At 35.0% G+C, this 21,270-nt stretch overlaps 1 protein-coding gene and 1 pseudogene across 2 annotated transcripts; both read right to left on the bottom strand.

The window, feature by feature from the left end:
* Positions 1 to 3,339: 3,339 nt before the first annotated feature.
* Positions 3,340 to 8,939, bottom strand: LOC110865136 (U2 small nuclear ribonucleoprotein A'). Of its 2 annotated transcripts, none has more exons than XM_022114356.2 (8): positions 8,790 to 8,939; positions 8,649 to 8,689; positions 7,939 to 8,068; positions 7,646 to 7,851; positions 6,014 to 6,181; positions 5,162 to 5,212; positions 4,902 to 5,030; positions 3,340 to 3,736 (listed from the first exon to the last, which is right to left on the bottom strand). In XM_022114356.2, the coding sequence occupies exons 1-8, from the start codon at positions 8,869 to 8,871 to the stop codon at positions 3,731 to 3,733; spliced, it is 813 nt and encodes a 270-aa protein (XP_021970048.1). In that variant the 5' UTR covers positions 8,872 to 8,939; the 3' UTR covers positions 3,340 to 3,730. The 2 variants fall into 2 exon arrangements, with proteins under 2 accessions (XP_021970048.1, XP_035831683.1); XM_035975790.1 differs by having other exon boundaries at positions 3,340 to 3,732; positions 8,790 to 8,934.
* Positions 8,940 to 14,294: 5,355 nt separating this feature from the next.
* On the bottom strand, positions 14,295 to 18,795 carry LOC110865137 (annotated as a pseudogene).
* Between the last annotated feature and the right edge of the window lie 2,475 nt (positions 18,796 to 21,270).

Raw genomic sequence — 21,270 nt, 5'->3', positions numbered from 1 at the left:
ATCCTTACAACCGTCCTTTTGACCCGAGCAACCCGTATGGATTCCAAGAAAATAATCCTAGCCCACCACCCACTCGTCCAGTAGCTCGTGTAATTACTAACTTCCCACACACCGATTGATCACCTACAGGGTGACGAGTTAGAAATAGTCTTGGCGTTGAGAGAAGAGATAAAAAACAAATATAAAAATTAGGATTTTTTTTTTTTTTGTAATTTTCTTTTTTTGTAATGATCTTTATTAAAAAATATTAAAAAATTAAATTTGTGTTTATTGGGTCTGCCCAGCGGGTCAGCCCACAAGCCCACCAAACCCACGCTCCAAACCCCCGCCCCACCATACCGTGTTCAATGTAGGTTTACCCGTGTCTGCCACCCCATTCCACGTGTCAACCAATGCCCAACCCAAACCCCAACCCAAACCCCACCATACCCCATGGTCTTAGTGATGTGGTTTTAGGTTTGTAAACAGGTTGAAGTTCTAGCACTAACTTCCATTAAAACTCAAGTAAAAGTTTACAAAGTGATAAAAAAAATAATAAATAAGTAAATAAAACCTTTTTTTATGAAGGGCAAACGATTACTATACAAGTTCAGCCAGCTGGGTAAACCTATTGGTGAAAGGTCACCCACTCCTTGCAGACATAAACAGCGTTGGTAACCAAGTCTGCCCACCATTCCATGGAAAACCTACCGCCTGAACTCCCATTATGATAAAAGGCCTGGCCCACCTGAAAAATATTACAGTGTGGGACTCAACCCATGATCTCACATTGGAAAATCATGGAGTGACTCCTCTCAAAATCTATGACTCGTTGGCATCAAAATACCGTTGTAATAGACAAAATCTCACTAACGGTTCATGTAATTTACTCAAGCTTTAATAGACAAAATCTCACGAACTGTTCATGTAATTTACTCAAGCTTAATATAAAGAGCTCTTTGTTAAATAACTAAGATATATTTAAGTGTTATTTGTTATTGAATTTATGGATTATAATTTTTGTTTTTAAATGTTAAGTAATCTATAAGAAACTAAAAAAAATGGTTAGCCCAAAAAACTTAAGCCTAAATGTGTATATTTCAGTCAGTCACTAACCAGGAAAAACATTTAGGCTCAAAACTTTCAAGCCGAAATGACAAAACCAAAATCATATCAAACCAATCATGAAAACCGAAAACAAAAACCCGGAAAAACCATAAAAACCAAACGGTTTTCAAAAAACCAAAATTTTGGTTTAGGTTCAGAGAGGGAGGGCAGAGCTTTTGGTTTTTCATGTTGTCAAAGAGTTAGAATAATGGTTTTTTTTTTTTTTTTTTTTTTTTTTTTTTTTTTTGTAAAGTTGAACAATAACTTAAAAAAAAAAACGAAACAAAATGACCCATGCTCACCCTAATATACGGTACTCACCAATCCCCAATCCCCCGGTTCAGGTTGTCGGACGAGAACGTCAATCAAACACGTTGGGTGGTGGTGAGGTGGGGTGGGGTGCGTGTTTAGGTTTTGGGTGGTGGTGTAGTGGGTTTAGGTTTTAGACTATTGGACACTTATCACTCTATAAAAATCCTTCTTACAATTAGGAGTCTTTGTAGAATAACTTAACCCAACATTTAATATATCATAAAAAATTTAATTCAACATGTAATTTTTTTTTTTTAAATCGGAGTTTTGCATATATATACATGTAGAAACTTTTAATAAATAAAATTCAAACACTAAAAAAATATAAAAAATGGTTAATTAAAGGTAAAAAAAATTCACAAAAAATGCAATAGAATGACCTCTATACATCTTTATACGCAGAAGCTCTGAAAAAAAAAATTTGAAAAATTAATCATATATATATTAAATTAATTTTTATGATATATTTAACATGTTAAATACATAGTTTCCCGGTTTCTTAATTTTTATGTTAAATTGATTTTTTATGATATATTTAACATGTTAAATGCATAGTTTTTCGATTTCTTAATTTTTTGAAGTTCCCCGTTGAATAACCTCACACTATGATACAGATTATATAAACTAATTCCAAATACAGAGTTTATTTCTATTTTTATTATTACATCCTTGCCTAATACAATATATAGTTACTAAGTTTGTGATTGATTCGGTTCATGATTACGTAACATATAGGGATATGTTCCCAAAACGATCTTTTAGAGCATTCATATTGGATTCTTTATCGGTAAATCATATTACTAATGAATCTAGTAATAATATATTGTAAGGTATAGTTGATGAGTGAAACAACAAACTTTGGCTGAAGGCTTATCAAAATAGCTAGGCTCTTATTTTTTAATCCAGGTTTATAGATATGACATTGATGTTAAACTAAACCGTTAATACTGGTTCGGTTTGGTTGGGTTTGGTTTTTGTATGTCCAGTTGTCAACAGTTCAGTTTCAGTTTTCAATAATAAAAAACCGTTACCAACTATTTGAATGGCGGATTAGCCTAAAACCCGGATCATGAACCTACATACACAAATAACATCAGCTCACCAGTTTGCCATCCAAACCTATAGACACCCCTACAAGCAGTTTGGGGTTTAGGGTTTCATGATTCGAGTTATGAATCTACTAACCCATTTTCATTTCGGATTTTTTGTTTCCATTAGAATTTAAACTTGTGATCTTAGCGTAGAAAAAGAGCTAAGCTTTTCCTTGACCTTGTTTTACATTAGTGTCAAATTGCATTTTTTACACTAACAGGTAAACCTTTACAAGACTTGCTAGAATAGCAGGTCAACTTACGGATATAAACGAGCCAAGTGTGAGCCCGATTAAGTTCAAACTCAACTGGTTACCTTAAGATGTTAAAGACCTTAAGCTTGGCTCATTTCAAGCGATGTTATCTTGAGCGATACATTTAAGCGCAACTTAAGTTTTAACAAGCCGGTCTCATCTGGCTTACAAGCTGCTCAACTCATTACACCCTACTTGCAAACACCTCTTTCTCTATTACTATAAATAATCAGTACCTTGAATCATACAGCAAAACCACATTATAAAAATATACACTTTTTTCATAAAAGACTAAGATTTATAAGCAATTATAAATGCATTTGGAGCGACTTTAGGCCCAACCGGTTTAACCAGATCTTTAATATCTATCATTTGACTCATTGGAGATTAAATATAACCCAAATACAAAGTTTGGTCCACATCATCAAACACTACAAAACGATTTTTGGAATCAACATGGAATGCCCAATTTGTGAACCAATTTCAAAATCAACTATAGTATCTACACCAAACAAGTAGCAGAATATGATGCATACACTACTGATACACAAGTACACAACCACAAGAGTGGCAAAACAGCCTGGTCAATGTGTAAAGAACCGAAACAGGCCGATTGACCTAAAAAATATAATAGAAACCCAAACTAACCCATTCAAGTGTTTGGGGGCCATATTCACACAAAACTCGGCTGTGCTTCATAAACAGAACATGTTTCATAGTTAAATAAATGCAAGGTCCTTTTTGTTAACCTCAAGATACTTTGTTTGTGGACCAGTCTCCATTTCTATCTTACAAAAAAAACACGAATGCTGATTACGACTAATAAGCCACACGGGATATCATAGGATGAAAACCGACCTCTTCCAGTCATATTAATTCTACAACACTGATTTCACTTCATAGTTTAGGAAGGAAGAGGAGAAACCACTATGACAAGAAACATGTAGCTATTATGTCATCGACAACCCCATCCACCTCAGCATTCATTCATTCCTGAAGTATATTATAGACGAGTTATAGCACAATAAACAGGTGGCAATATCAGCAAATCATACGAGTCAGTTACCAGGTCAAACAGGTAAATGCCAGATTAACCTGCCATTTGTTTTCCATTTGCATAATTTAACAAATAATTACTACAATGAATACAGTTACAAAAAAACTGTTCTTTAAAAGATGGTCTGATTGTTTGGAAGAAAGCGTTTTAGGAGGTTGAAAATACTTGGGAGTACACTATGGGCAATGTTTAAACCATTTGATCCTTTTGCTTCGTTGCAAGAAAAGATAGATTTAAAAACAATCAATTTCACGCATTTAGGGCTATAAACGAACCTAACGTTCAGCAGTCAGTTCGTGAACCGTTCGGCAAGAAGTTTTATGTTCGTTCATTTAATAAATGAACAAACACGAACAAGAAATTTTGTTTGATAAGTTAAACAAACGAACATGAACAGAGGCTGCGTTCGTTCGTTTATGTTCGTGAACGTTCGTTAATGTGTTCATTTATGTTCGCTCGTTTATTTGCTTTTGTGTTAGTTCATTTATAGGTTTTTGTGTTATATTTTTATTTTATTTAATTGGTTTTACTTTTTAAAATTTTGAAACCATAGCTATACTATAATATTATATGCCTCCGTCAACATCCCTCATTTGACCATTTCAATATCAGTTTGTGTTAAAGCTTTACAAACTTCTTAATTTTTGTGTTAATTATGTTTATGATAGTTATGTCAGCTATGTTCGGATGGTTATGTTAAGTACTTAATTATTTTTGGTGAATTTTTCATAATATTTGCGGATATTATATATAAAACGAATATATAACATTCATTTGTGTTCATTTATTATGTTCATGAACATTTGTTTGTGTTCGTTTACGTTCGGTAAGTGTTCATGAACATGTTCATTTCCTTAATGAACAAACACGAACAAAAAATCTTGGTCGGTAAGCGTTCGTCCGTTCATGTCTTCATGAACATGTTCCTTCCTTAATGAACCTTGTTCGTTTTCGCTCAGTTCGTTTACAGCCCTACACGCATCTGACCATTTTGTAAATAGAAGGTAACCCTAACTGACTCCTTTTTATATAAATGGGCTGATAGATCTGTAAAGAACATAATGAAAATTAAACCCATATCTCATAAAGGTAACTAGTTACCTGCTCCATGTCTGCCGGACCATCATCTTCCTGTGTTGCTTTTTTATCAACATCTGCGGCATTTTGATTGTTCTTTGTATTGGTATTTCCGATTTTAAGATCGTCTGGAACTTGACCAGACTTTAAAGCCTGATCCACCAATCAACAGTAGTACATCAAACAACCAGTATTGGATATTAGAACACTTTCTAATATAATTATTATATTGATCATAAGAAGAACACACAAATACTAAGAGCTGAAATTCATTAACATGTCACCTTTTCAAGCCTTGCTACCTCTTCTAGAGTTTGAGAGTTGACGATTGCAGCCTGCATATAAGAATTAATGTGATTGAATTGTAAAACTGTAGCTTGAAACAACGGGGCATGGATTCCATGGAAGTTAGGTAATGGTTATTGGGTTAAAATCGATGTGGGTTGACCTGCTAACACTCTTAAGATTTATAAAAAAAATCAGTGATATAAATATATCACAAAAATTATAGAGAAATGCCATTTTTGTCCCTGAGGTTTGGCCATTTTTGCGACTTTCGCCCAAAGGTTTGATTTTTCCGGATCTGGATCCAAAAGGTTTGAAATCTTGCCTTTCTGATTCGGCTTGTTTCCATCAATTTTTCTCTGTTAAGTGAGGGGTATTTCCGTCTCTTTTGTTAATTTAAAGGGCAATTCAGTCTTTTTCATTCCATGTAAAAAGACCAAATACCCCTGAAAAAGACCGAATTGCCCTTTAAGTTAACAAAAGAGACGGAACTACCCCTGACTCAACAGAGAAAAATGGATGGAGTTAACGAGGCAGATGAAAATGGCATAATTTCAAACCTTTTGGATCCAGATGCGGGAAAACAAACCTTTGGACGAAAGTCGCAAGACTGGCCAAACATCAGGGATGAAAATGGCACTTTACTCAAAATTATATCATGAAAGCAAAAAAGAACAATCTTTTTAAAGAAAAAGATTTAAAAGCATTTTAATGCACTTTTGACCCATTTGACCTGTTTCCTTGATTGCTATTTTCTTTCCATTCTACCCGTTACTACTAGTATACAACCCGAAATCAACCTGATTACATTTGAACGGTTTAAATCTGCATGCATATGAAGATGACAGTACCTTTATAGCTATGATTTGCTCGGGTGTAGGGCCCACTGGTTTAGATGGCTCCTCTTCCTTAGGTTCTTCTGTTGGAACTTCGCCAGGTACAAAAGTCTTCACAGATTCCTTTTTAGCCTCCTCTTCAGCCTCTTTTGATGCAAACAATTTGGCTGCTTCAATTCGCTCCTATCAATGACGACACAATATTAAATGCAACCCTTCTAAAAGTGAATGAATGAATAGCAAAAGACATAAAAGAACAACTAAACAATATACTGAGAATTAAGATAGAATAGTAGTGGTTCTATAAAGCAAGCATCAAAATGGCTGCATCTTCCTTGTTTTTAAAATGTATGATGCGTTTTGATCCCAAAAGCTGATGTGGAATGCGTGATGCGCACGAATCACGTATGCGAGACGTTTATTATTTTAAAAAATATTTATACATAATACGTTAACATGTTAATTTTTAAACACAAAATTTAGAGATTAAAATAAAATAAATAAATACAAGTAAAAAAGCTTTAGTACCACGAATGAAGTTCTATATAACCAAAATAAGCCTTGAACCCTTATGTGTACAAGTAATCTATGCAAAATCAGCTCACTGTACAAGCATTGTACAAGCTCATTGTAGAATTTTACTCTATAGTGGTCGATTTCAGAAAAATGTATGCATCAAGGCGCATCATGCGAGAGCATCATGGAATTGCAGCACATCGCACCAACTGATGTGATCTCATCAGCGCATCGCGCATTATATGCTCCTGATGCGCGCATTTTAAAACCAAGATCTTCACATGAGAGACTTGCCATACAAGGGTTCAAAAACACACAGGTTTAATTTGCGAGAAATGGGCTTAGTATTTGTGTCTTAAAGTTAAGGATGTTCATCATTAAGCCCCACTGGAAGAAAGCAAATGGTCTAGATGTGAAAAAAGGATCTGCAGTCGTACAGTGTGATTGATATGCACATATTATTTTACTTCTTTGCTAATTTTATCACTTAATCATATAACATTACCAAAGATGACAGCAAAATCAACTTTCAGTTAAGGTATTTGAATCATTAAGAAACCTACAATTAACAAATAAACAGAAGGGAAATACATAGTTATTAAAGGCGCTAGGCGCACTCAAGGAAAATAGGCCTCGCCTGGGGCCTAGGCGCAAAAAAAAAAACGAGGGCCTGAGAAAATAAACGCGCACAATGAAAAAAAATAAAATATATTATGTACTAGAAAAATAATAATATTCTACGAAGAAAATAAACCAAAACCTATTATATAACATTTAACATCATTTATTTGGTACCAAAAGTTCTAAAATATTAGTGTATTGGTGTAGAAAAGTGGTTTTCATTAGATAAACAATAGAAATTTGGCTGGAATCTTGCCAGAATTTAGAGAATTTGGCCGGAAACACTTTAGGATTCTAGGAATCGCGTCGGAATCTACTCCGGAATCATCACTTGGAGAATTAAAGCGCAATTTCCTTGACTCAAGGCGCAATTGCCTCGCCTGAAAAATGGGCCTAGGCGCAAGAGGCGATGGCTTTTAACAACTATGGGGAAATTACACCATGAATATCCGATAACCAAACAATCCAATAGACATAGAGATATACAAAAGTAACAAAACAATAACTGACCTTTTGTTTGACTTTCTTGAAATCAAGCACACGCAGCGCCTTCAATTTGTGAATAACATACAACCGATAGTTCGGTTTCTTCGTGATGTTATTGTCCAGCAAGCTTAAGTACTGCAGCTTCGGGAGCGATGCAAGTGGATCAATCTCAACCAAATTAACAAGCCGATTGTTAGTAAGAACCAAAGAGTGCAATTTCGGCAAGAATTCTGTAAATTTAAACACCGCAACTTGTTATAGAACCATCACAAAACCAAACAAACAAAGTTTCAAATCATAGAACAACATTTTAGTACCTCCGATGTTAGGGTTTATACGAGTAATCCTGTTGTTATTCAGCAACAACGTTCCAAGTCGATTCAAATTGGGAAAGTTTTCAAGCTTAACAATCTCGTTGTCTGACAAATCAATAGTGTCGAACTGATCCTGTTTATCAAAGATATCAACGTAGCACAATTTTAAAACCTAGAAATCCGAAAACAACGAACCCAAGTCGTTTCAAATTAAGAAAGTTTTCGAACAATCTCATTATCTAACAAATCAATAGCGTCAAATTGATCCTGATTATCAAAGAAATCAACAATTACATTCAGTGTTGTAAAAATTCGGATGAATAGGTAATTGGTAGTTTACCGATTAAATTTCACCTAGTCGGACCTAAGATCGGAAATCGGTCAAAGCAGTCAAATTTCGGTCAAAATCTTTGAAAAAATATACTTATAAATCCAATCCGATTAAAATAAGTTTGAAAAGTTATATATAAAAATTTGAATTTTTTTGTGAATCTATATATTTAGAGAAAGACGCACATACAAAACTCCAATCCTATAAATCCAGCTTATTGACTAGTTGGTAGTGATTTGTACAAGCATAATTACTACATTAGAAATCAACGCATCAATTTCAAAACCTAGAAAGATAGATTCAAAGTTTCAGTGTCTAAGAAATCAATATCATTTTCTAACAAATTGAAACCCTAGAAAACACGGAAAACAGAAATACTGACCTCAGTAGGACCTAAATTCTCTATCAGAGGAATCTTATTTCCTGAAAATCGAATCGAAATACATAATAAAAGTGAATACAGAAACGTGATGTGAATGGAAAATTAGGTTTAATTAAAGGATTGAGAGATAATGAGAATAACCTCGAAGATCTAATTCACGTTCACGAAGAGCGTTGAAGAAGTGAGGGCTTTTCCATATCAAATCTGCTGTGAGCCTCACCATTTTTCTTCTTCTTCTTCGGTGTTGGGTTTGTGAAAGCTAAAACCCCAAATAAACCTAACCACGTCCTATTTTTAACTAAATAAAATCGGATTATAACTTATTTTAATTATATTTAGGAGTTGTTTGTTTACCTCTTAATTTAATGAGGGTCTTAATTGGTTCAGACCTCTTTCGGGTTCAGCACTCAAAAACTGACTTATTAACTTATATAATTTAATGTGGGTGTTTGGGATTCCTTCTCAAAACTGACTTATTAACTTATATAAGTCAAAAGTGAGAAGTTAGAAATTCTAACTTCTCAAAAATGACTTCTCAAGACACAAAATCCTTCAAAATAAGCTAACCCAAACACTCAAAAAATAACTTATTAACTTTTATAAGTCAATAAGTCATAAGCTGCTCCAAAATAAGCTAACCCAAACACCCCCTTAATGGTTCAGACTTCTTACTGGTTCAGCATTTAATCATTCAGATATTGCCAAACAGCCCCTTAGTTTTTTTTTTTTTTTTTTTTTTTTTTGCCAAGGGTAACTAAGGGGCTGTTTGTTTACCTATTAACGAGACTCTTGGTTTAGACCTCTTACTGATTCAGCACTTAATGGTTCAGTCTGTTTGTTTCACGAGCAGATGTCTGAATGGTTCAGACATTTGCCTCTGAATGGTTAAGATTTATACAATCTGAATGGTTAAAACATCTAATCTGAATTGGTCAGATATTTGCCTCTGAACGATTAAGCATTATACAGACTCTTAATGGTTCAGACCTCTTACTAGTTCAGCACTGAACCATTCAGATGTTGCCAAACAGCGTTTGCTCTTTTATTATTATTATTATTATTATTATTATTATTATTATTATTATTATTATTATTATTATTTTCATTTCATTTCATTACGCTTTACAACAATTTAATTGGGGTATAAACCACTCAAATATTGAATGTTTATTAGGTTGGTACTTGTTCTTGGTATTGAAACTGAAAGTTAAATGTTGTTACTAGTCTTATTATCAGTATGGAGTATTCTTGTTCAATGTTGGTCTATTAAAAATCCAAAATCGTCTAAAATTGGTGCTTAACATACAAAAACAATTACAATATATCAAGGGAAATTATATATATGATTTTTTTTAACAAAATAACCATGTTTAGTTTATAAAGTAGTTAAAGATATTCAAATGTGTGACACCTCGTAGTGACCAGTGTGGTGGTGATGATGGTAGGGTAAGGGCTCAATAATAGAGTACGAAGAGCAACGACGACGATGGCGGTGACAGTGGATATGTTGGAAGGATAAATGTAAGTGATGCAAGGGGTTGATGTGTGGGAAGGATAGGTTTCACTGTTTTTAGGTGATTTCCTATACATGAAAGGAATTTGAGTTTCTTCTTATATTGTCCAACTAAACATATTAATATTATTATTATTATTATTAATATTATTATTATTATTAATATTAATATTAATATTATTATTATTATTATTATTAATATTAATATTAATATTAATATTAATATTAATATTAATATTATTAATATTATCTGTTAATAACTCAAGTGAAATGAACAGTGATTTACTTGTGTGGTCATTAGTCATTGGACCACACTTTTAATGGTGTTACAGCAGACATGTGTCCAGATGACTGGCTTAATGTGGTTATCTGTTAATAACTCAAGTGAAATGAACAGTGATTTACTTGTGTGGTCATTAGTCATTGGACCACACTTTTAATGGTGTTACAGCAGACATGTGTCCAGATGACTGGCTTAATGTGGTGTAACACATGTAGTTTAAATATGTTTTTTTTTTTGAAACGTGTAGTTTAAATATGTTAGTCTCATCATTTTAGCATTAGAGAGAGAGACACACACCAGATGAGAGAGGGGCAAAGAAATCGACGCGGCGGGGAGCCACCTGCGCCGGTGACGGTGGGATGGTGATCACAGTAGTGGCCAGGGGGAGTGACGAAGATGGTGACGGTGGGATGGTGATCACATGTGTCCGGCGAAACACCTAGGGTTCCGTCCATATTCCCTCGAAGTTCCGGCGAAGGATTCAATCTTGCATGTTCCGTTTTCGAGTAGATCAGAGAATGATTCGCCTGCATATGTGCTTTTCTGATTATTAAGGTAAAACACGTCTATTTTTCGATTATACGACCCGATCTGGCTGTACTTTAAGAAAAGTCCCGGGGGCTCACCGACCAAAAAGGTGTCATTTTCGTTACAATCATCAATGTGTGTTAGTTTTTTACTTTGCTTAAGAGGTTTAATTCCACTTTGTCCATTTACCGATTGTTGATAAGTATGTGAAGTCGAGTAGTCGACCTGAAAGCAAGATCTCTTCTATATATCCGGAGGATATGAGGCTGGGAGGAAGTGCTCAAAAACCCAAATTTGAAAACGGGATCTGATGTCCGCCAGATCGCTTTGCAAAGTCCGAAATAAAAAAATAGGCTGGTGACGAGGTCGGGGATGAAAGATGAAAGCAGGTAGTTGAAATACCCAAAGTGAGATGAAATCTTAGGGGTTAACGACGGCTGGGTGAAGGCGGTGGCGGTGGCAGTAGTGGTGAGCGTGGTGATGGTGGGTAGGAGTGGGTCCAGAGGATGTGGTGTGTGGTTGTCGGTTGCGACAGCTGCTGCTGATTAAAGTTGCTTAAAACCACCGCCTATGGTTGATCTCTTTGCAGGAAACGGGGGGCAGGGGAGGGTCTGGGGTCCTTTGACCCTCCGACCGGCCAAACCGTATGTTAACAGTAGTGCTCAACTGAGATGCCTACGTTTAGTTTGGACCCTCTAGAATATCTATTTTGAGTATCCAAGTTAAAAAAAAAGAAGCGAAGATGCAATATATGGAGCTTTTCCGGCAGTCGCCGACGACACCTTGCCTTCGAAGAACTAAGAAAGTCACGATAACTTTGGGAAGTGAGCTAAAAACCAATACTCAAACTTAACATATAGAGTATATAGTATTTTTCTTTGGTTCCCGAGATATGCAGAATGGAAACACTAACCTACGATATGCAGGCTATATTCTAATTAGTTATTTAAATATGTGTTCTTAAAGTGAATTGATTTGGTTATATGGAAAAAATAGTTTTACTTGTAGTCGATATAAATTAGGATTTTTTTATATCGTTGTAGAAGATTAGTTGTGACTGACATGTTAACATGTCATATTCCTTATTCATATTGAATTAAATTGATACAAAGCTTATTATTTAGTCGAGGCAAGAATTTGTATTTAAAGTTGGATCCATGTATCTCACATGAGATAGTTTGTTCAAGACTTAGACAAAAAAAATTGCTTATTATATAATACGTGTGTATGTATGTAAGTATTTTTTTTAATAGCGATTGTTACCATGACAAACTGATTTAATTGCACTTCACGCTCCAATTTTTTTATGATTCAATTAATCTTACGTGGGTGAAACAGAGGATATCTCGATTGGGGAGAAAACGGGCGCTCAAAGTGATTTCAAAACACAGACTAAACAATAAAAGACGTTCGTCGCGCGTGATTTCAAAACACAGACTAAACAATAAAAGACGTTCGCCGCAACGCGCGACGGTAGTAAAAAAACTAGTTATTTATAGAAGAGTAAACTGCCATTTTGCTCCCTGTGGTTTAGTCACTTTTGGCACTTTAGTCCAAAACTCAAACTTTTTGCATTTGGGTTCTTGTGATTTTAGTTTTATTGCCATTTTGGTCCAAAAATGAAATCATGTCATATTTATTTTATAAAATCATGCTATTTTGTCCTTTTCCGCAGGGGCAAAATGATCATTTCTTTTTTTATAAATAAATACCATACTTTATAAGACAAATATGACTTGATTTGTCCCTGAGGAAAATGACAAAATTGCAGGATTTCATAAGACAAATATGACATGATTTCATTTTTGGACCAAAATGGCAATAAAACTGAAACCACAGGGACCCAGATGCAAAAGGTTTGAGATTTGGATTAAAGTGACAAAAGTGACTCCTTTACCCAAAAAAAGTGACAAAAGTGACCAAACCTCATGGACCAAAATAGCAGTTTACTCTTTATAGAATTCTACATTTTTATATTTTAATGAATGTTGGTGAAATTTGTGAATCAAACATTGAGTTGAATTGTATCATTCTAAATAATGATAAATTCTCATTTATTATTTATAGAAAAGAAAATTTTGACACGTTTTTTTCTAGAACCGCCGCTGTTGGTAGGATTCCTTCAAGTTAATTCGAAGGTTAACTTGTGCGGTTAGTTTCGTTCAAGATGATTAATCTTCTTTCTTCCACGCCTAATGACTGCTCGATCCTGCAAAACAACACAACACCGTAAAGCTCGTTCAAGGAGGAGGATTGGGGGTTCTCTTTGTAATCACCCTCCGATACTTGTTTTGAAGATAATAAGTGTGTGTATTAAGTGAGAGTGTAAAAGAGCGATCCTTAAACCTGGAGGTAAAGTCCTCTATTTATAGCCGAAAAGAGTAACAAAGGAGATGGCCTGATGGACCCTGGGCTCGACGTCGACATCAAGGAATATCCTATTTGTCCCCCTAGACACAGCAGTTAGTGCTTGTAGGCAAATGGGAAGATGGCGCACGATGATTGGATGTATGTGGCCTGGTAGTTGTCCTTGTTGTCAGGTCCGGCATTAGCGGTTAATGGAGATCATGGAGCAGTGAATGGCGCACGGTGATTAGTGACACGTCACTGTCCTTTTGCACTTCTTGTCTCCTCACGATTGTTCATCGTGAGGCTCCACTGGACACAGTCTGGCATGCACCTATTGGTTGCATGCTCTGTCACTTGTACTGGTTGTACTATGTCTTACTGGCATGCACAGGCTTGCATCATAGAGGCTTTGTGCAGATCTTCTTGAAGGTGACTAAATATGAAGTTCAAATATTAAGTTCACTTGTTTTAGTTATGGCCTTCCGCGCGCGACACAAGCTTGTTGCTGCGCATGCTGGCGCGAGATTTAGGACCTACAATCAGTTACTTGAGAATATGATGAGAAGAGAGTACAATCGCTTGCTTACGTGTTGATGTGGAGCCTAAGACGAAATCATTCCATTTATGTGGTATTTTCTATCACAAAAAGTGTAATTTAATTAAATAATGAACCAAAGATACAGAACAGTCAAGAAAACAAAACCACAAACCAAAGATTTGAGAGACTAGACAAATAATCGGTTGTAGTAAGAACCAATGATCATAAAGTATAAGACCAGAATGCAATTGTAATTTGTAAGTCTGCTAGACTCAAACTGATCATCCGAATTATTGCACACATTGTAGCGCTAGCCATTAGCGGACATATATATGTGAAGAGACGACAACAAACACCGGTGGATCTAGAAGAAAAAACCATGGGCATCCCAAATTGTTTTTTACCGAACATTCATAATGGAGAAATAAAAATAGGGATCATGAAATTGGGTTTATGATATAGGAAAATGAAGCTGTTGCAAATTACTGTTGGAGTGGCTCGGGATATAATCCCGGAACTCCTTTAGATGTAAGTCACTTACATTAAGAACCTCAAGTGATTCCAAATCCGTGATAAACGAAACAGATTTCAACCTCTCACATTGACAGAGGTTTAGGCACGTAAGCCTTTTTAAACATCCAACTAGCACATGCAGTTCTACCAAATCATTACAATATGGAAGATCTTGCGTCACAAGATTTGGAGTCAACCCAAGGTCAAGGGTCTTCAACATTGACTAACGGAGTTTAATGGATTCGAGCTTCTCCAGAACCTATTGTCACACCAAAAAGAAGGCAATGTTGTAATAACTGATAAATAGATAAATCAAAGTAACTAATTATTCATCCTACCTTCAATGGTATTGTTTTGAGTCTTGCTAATACATCTACCCATTCAGGCTTGTCTTTACCACACAGAAATGAACCCGAAACTTTGACTGTCAAGGGAAGACCGACAGCATAACGTACAACTTCAAGTGATTGCATTTCATACTCTTGAACTGGAATATCTTTCCCAAATGCATCCCTACTGAAGAGGCCAATCGCTTCCTCATCAGATAAGAGGTTGACTTCACGAATCCATTTCACTTTGTGTGCTATCAACACTTGCTCATCTCTTGTTGTAATGATAATTCTACTTCCAGTCTTGAACCAATAAAGATCACCAGCTAATGCCTCAAGCTGGTATTTATGATCCACATCATCTAATACCAAAAGAACCTTTCTACTACACAACTTTGTTTTTAACATGTTTGTCCCGAAATAGACGCTACTTATGTTGTCGCCTTGGGCTAAATCCGAAAGGATCTTTCTATGCAATGACAACAAACCGAACAAAATGATGCTTTTGAAACTTCCCTTACATTCTCAACAAAACTTTTAGCTTCAAAGTGATTTGATAGGCTATCAAAAGTAACTCTAGCTAAAGTTGTCTTACCAGCACCTCCCATCCCCTTGATCCCTATCATGCGAACATCGTTCAAACCGATATCTAAAGACTTTTGAAGATTTTGTAACTCGGGTTCCATGCCTACTAATTCATCATCAAGGTTCACATTAATGGACCGTAAATCAAGTGAAATTCGCCCTATAATAAACTTGATGACTTTAGCTTCATGTCTGCGAATTATAGAATATTCAGTTAGCTTGCTCAAAAACCACATAAAAAGTTACTTTTCATGTCTGCGAATTATAGAATATTCAGGTAGCAGGAGTGTGTAGGGAGGTAGGTGTAACTGGTGGGGTAGTAGTGGGATAGCTGTGTGAACTGATGCAGGTGCGGGTATCTGGGTAGGGGTTGGTGTGGCTATCGGAATAGTATCAAAACTACTATCCGTGGCATTCGCCCGCAGCCCCGCTGCTGAAGAGCATCATAAAGGTGAGAATGAGTACAATGCCATCTTAAAAGACTCCATGTTGCTTGGCTACAGAACTTAAATGCCTTTGTTGCCTACAAATAGTGTGCATCACATATATCAGATATAAACATGATTCGAGAATTATGTTGTAGCACGAAACGCTATGTATAACTTACATCTTCATATCTCTTAGCTCTATACAAATTGTTCCCAACATAGTACTAAAAAGTATAAGTTATTAGACTATAGGCCCACGGGCTCGGAGTAACCCTAGAAACCTAACCGAGCCCGTGGGCCCATAGTCTAATATAAGTATCATACAACCCTCTAGTAGTTGAACTTAGTTTCTTAATTAAGTCCTCAAGTAAACTGCTAGTATCCTGCAATGAGTAAAAAAAATAAGCTCAGTATACATTTAGGATTCTAGAAGACAAACACATGACATAACATGTAATTCTATTATTCATGAAACCTTCAAATATTGCTTTGTAGTCAATGAGAGTGTGAAAGCAGCTGCAGCTATAGCTACATCAACCTGGAAATTGTGGTCATCCTTATAAGCATCCGATACACTACATCAAATGGAAGATAATGTCAAAAAAATCTCATTTCTAAGTTACTGAAACATTACACACATCATATCATAGGCTTACCAATAAGCCTCAAAAACATCTCTAAATTGTTGAAAACCCTTCTGAATGTAAGGCAGCTCCATAGAAGTTTGCTTGTCATTGGATCCACAAAGTATGGCTCTACACGGCTCAGAACGTATCAAACTGGAAAGTGGCCCATACAAAAACTTAAATGCATTATAAGAATACAACACATATCCCTTGGCATCTACAATAACTTGGACTTCTGCACTTTGAAGCTCACGCTCCACCTCAAGCAAAATGTTACGATTTTCAACTTTGTTTAATGGTTTGGGGACGACACTTGCATAATTAGTCAAAGCGGATGTGGAAAGTCTGATCGAATAAGCTTCATAATAGAGCAAATGACCGGTAAATCACCCTGCAATATGTTACCAAAGTGATATCAATAACCAGAAATCATCGTTTATTCAATACCCAAGCTCATGCTTAAATAGCATGGATTACAACAACAGACTCACTGGACCGTAAATCAAGTGAAATTCGCTCTATAATTAACTCGATGACTTTAGCTTCATGTCTGCGAATTATAGAATATTCAGTTCGCTTGCTCAAGAACCCACATAAAAAGTTACTTTTCAAGTCTATATTATGCAAAGGTGTAAGAATTAATGACATAAAGATATGGGTGTTCTAAAAGCTCGAGGCTCAGCCAGGGTGCTCTGGCTCAACTCGATGGCTCGTATGCATGTATGTGTGTGTGTATGCATTTTTTTTAGAAATTTGTGTTAAATGTTTTTTTTCATTTTTGTTTTTTCTTTGTTAGCAATATTTGTAAAAAAACAATTATTCAAAAATGAAAAATAATTAACGAGCCGGCTCGATTGGGCTAGAGTTGGCTCGAAGTTTCTACGAGCCAAGCTCGACTTTTCAGCTCGAAAAAATAATCGAGCCGAGTCGTTTAAGTTCGAGCTCGAGCCTAGCCTGGCTAGGCTCATCTCAACTTGATTACAGCCTTACATAAACATAATTCATGTTGCATCTTTTGACAAGACTCGAGCTTTCCCCAAAATTAGAAAGAAACTAAAAAAGAACGAATATTTAAGAAATGATGAAGGAATTACCCATCAGCAGTGTTCCTTAAATCCCACCCGGACAGATTGGCTGCTTCAGTCAAAGCTTCTCTCCATTTCCGTTTGACAAGGGCTTCTCCAACTGGTCCACGCTGTTTGCGAACTTCAGAAGGATTCACTTCATAAAAAACAGGGTAAGCAATCTGCTCGTTCGACTTTTGGCACTCCATAATCTTTACAAGTTCGTTTAAGCCCCAAGACGAAGATGCATATTTCTTTGAGAAAACTATGATGAACAACTTTGACTCTTCAATAGATTTCAAAAGTTGGTCATTGATGTTTTTTCCTTTTTTGAGTCTCTCATTGTCCTTGAAAGTGTTAATACCGAGAGCATGATAAAGGTGATCCACAAAGTTCTTGCGTGTGTTTTCACATCTGAAGCTCAAAAACATATCGTATTGATAGCTCTCCTTAATGAATGACGTTGAAGAAGACGACGCCATTAGAGTATGTTTTGTCGAAGATGACTGCAAAGAAACAACGGATCACACTGTTAATCCACAAGAGTGTATCTTATGATAAGGATCAAGCTGGTTATTACACTTTAGAGCTTAATTACCAAGGTTAATAAGGTGCTATTAACGTTAACATTGAGTCACAAGCATTGCATTATAACTTATAAGCATAATATAGGCCTAGATGTATATTAAATATTTCTATGATGTCAACATAAGGAACTCGAAATTTCCACTTAAATGTATTTTTTAGGAATCCAACATTAATGAGAGGTTTGATATATTCCTTCTCAAAAAGATTATTACACTAAGGTAAGCTAATTAAGTTATAACAAAATTCATGTAATAAGAAACACAAGAGAAAGGCAAAAGTTTGATTTTCTCAAAGTCAAAACTATTGCAGGTAGTTATAGAATGGTGGTTTTAGGGCCTAATGAACTTCAGTTTGATATATTTCAGGAAGTTATTTCAGTTGGCGATTTGTGAGGGACTAAAGCTGCCAATTTTAGAAATTCCGGTTTGTTATCTTCCTCACCCGTTAGGTTATCTTAATTAAACCCGATGGCCGATTCACTTCCGTTTTGCCGATTTCAAGCATTTTAACAACCGATTCAGCACTAGAATCAAGATGCAGACTAAATAGTAACAAAACTAGAATCAGGAAGTTATTTCAGTCGGCGATTGGTGATGTTTGAACCACTATTAACATACAGATAAACCACCATTAAAGATTCATTCAAGTAAAAACAAAAGTAATTAATTACCTCAAAATAAACAACATCTAGATCTAGATCCACCAGAGCCTTTGATTTGTGAGTCTCAACTCTCAACTACGTTATAGTTGTTGAAAACGTTTTCCAGATGCAATTTGATCCAACCTTCATTTCTTACCCACTTCCTATGGCCTTAAAAAGAGCTATGAGGATAAGTATTTACATTTTTAGGGTATATTTTGAGTAAACTGTCAAAATGGTCCCTGAGGTTTGGTTACTTTTGTCACTTTAGTCCAAAACTCAAATCTTTTTAATCTGGGTGCATGTGGTTTCAGTTTTGTTGCAATTTTCATCCAAAATCAAAATCTGCTAAGAGTTTTCAGTTAACATCCAGTTTTTTTTTGTCTTTTCCTCTCTTTTAATGAAGGCAAAATGATCTTTTAACGTTTTATTATAACAAATTAAAAAAATCTGACTATTTTGCCCTATATTAAAAGAGAGGAAAAAGATAAAAAAAAAAAACTGGATGTTAACTGAAAAATCTGACCACATTTTGCTTTTGGATGAAAATGGCAACAAAACTGAAACGACAGGGATCCAGATTCAAAAGGTTTGAGTTTTGGACTAAAGTGGCAAAAGTGAGCAAACCTTATGGACCATTTTGGCAGTTTACTCGCATATTTTGGATTGCTCGTTAAAACTCCTTATTGACATATGAACTTTTAGAGTAAAAATGCCAAAATGGTCCTTGAGTTTTGGTTACTTTTTCCACTTCAGTCCAAATATGAAATTTTTTGTATATGGGTTTCTGAGTTTTCATTTTTGTTGTCATTTTCATTCAACTGACAAATAGGGTTAGAATTTTTTGTTAACTTCTCTTTTTTTGTAGTTTACCTCATTTAATTAAAATATAGTATGACATATAATGACGATTATACCCTACAGTTAAACGAGGAAACCGACAAAAAGATGATAAGTTAACAGAAAATTCTAACTTAGTTTGCCAATTGGATGAAAATGGCAACAAAAATGAATCTCGGGGACCTAGATACAAAAGGTTTCATTTTTTGACTGAAGTAGCAAAAGTGACATAAACTCAGGGACCATTTTGGTATTTTACTCCTTTTAGAGTAAAAGGTGGTTTGGTAATTTTTATAGGTAAAAAGGTGGTTGGTAAAGTGATGTTTGCTCCTCCTTATGACTTTTTTGAATGTGTTAAAAAGGAGGTTTTTAGAAGTTGGGAAAATGCGACTTTTGCAAACTCATTAGATTTTTTTGCAAAAGTCAATAAGGGGTTTGAAAAGGAATCCCAAATACCCCTTTAATTCAGTGTGGGTCACTTTCCTTTGAGTCTTATCTATGATTATAGATCTACAGTAGGGTAGGAGTAACGCTTGATGTTATAATAAAAGCTAGTGAAACTACCCGCACTTTACAATGGGATTTAAGTCGGTATCGGCTCAATTCATTAAAGTATATGTATGATATTTGCATTCGGTATAGCCAGCAAAAGAGAAACGTCCAAAACGATATCAACATGTGTTTTACAGTGATTGAAAACCATAGAAACAGATACCGGCACCAATACCAATGTTCGGATGACATCAATTCGCCACTAAAAGCTGCTATAGCGCATGGTACTAAAAGATATTTTTATCAAATCCTAGATGAAAATAAACACATTATAATAGTTTAATTCAAAATTTTATAAAATGTCATATTATACCGTATCCGTAAAAGCATACTCAAAGTTTTATAAAATATGGTTTTTTCAAAGACAAAATCTACTCAAAAGGAATTATAGTAATCAAATTTTATAACACTTAAATTATTACTATTACTATATATTATTACTATATTACTATTACTTTACTATTAATATTAATATTAATATTAATATTAATATTAATATTAATATTAATATTAATATATTAATATTAATATTAATATTAATATTAATATTAATATTAATATTAATATTAATATTAATATTAATATTTAATATTAATTTAATAAAGGAATTGAAATGAATAGTGATTTTAATATTATAATAATATATAGTTTTTTTTAATACTTTTATTATTTTAATATTATAATAATAGTTATTTTCTTTATTTTTAAACTTTAATCCTTTTTTTATATCAGGGGGTTGGGATAAACGTGGTGTCAACCGGTATCGAAAATACCAGGACGATCCTGTTCGGTATCAGTACATGTGCATGAAGGTAAAAACCGGCACTAATACAGAAAACGCCAAAAGTTCGTGCCAAGTTGATACTGGAAATCTTTTGCTTCGGGAAGTTCAGTGCTGCTACCCGGTACCATTTGCTCATCCCTGATCACGGTTACCTTACGAACAACGGTATCGTACAACTTTTTTTTGTTGATTTTCTTCAACTTTTAATTTTTTCTTTTTTTAGTTTCAAGGGTAGGGATGAGATCGGTGCCAACCGATACAGAATCAGTACTGATACCGAAAATACCGGTTACGGTACCAGTATGTATATAAAGGTAAAAAACGGTAGTGAACCGGTACCAGCAACGCCAAAAGTCGGTACCGAATTGGTACTTAAGATCTTCCAGTTCGGCAAATTTGGTACCGGTACCCAGAACAATTTGCTCATCTCTGACCAAAGGTTTCATGCGAACAACATCGTTA

Source organism: Helianthus annuus, chromosome 8, assembly GCF_002127325.2.
Source record: "Helianthus annuus cultivar XRQ/B chromosome 8, HanXRQr2.0-SUNRISE, whole genome shotgun sequence".
NCBI classification, from domain to species: Eukaryota; Viridiplantae; Streptophyta; class Magnoliopsida; order Asterales; family Asteraceae; genus Helianthus; species Helianthus annuus.
This window is presented reverse-complemented; position numbering and strand designations above follow the sequence as displayed.

What these genes read in the sequence shown, in the direction of transcription:
- LOC110865136 (XM_022114356.2), bottom strand. Translation starts at nt 8,871, where the DNA reads ATGGTGAGGCTCACAGCAGATTTGATATGGAAAAGCCCTCACTTCTTC. An exon ending in TATAAACCCTAACATCGGAG is followed by an intron (nt 7,852 to 7,938) that starts GTACTAAAATGT and finishes TTAAATTTACAG; the next exon opens with AATTCTTGCCGAAATTGCAC. An exon ending in AGCAAATCATAGCTATAAAG is followed by an intron (nt 5,213 to 6,013) that starts GTACTGTCATCT and finishes TCTTATATGCAG; the next exon opens with GCTGCAATCGTCAACTCTCA.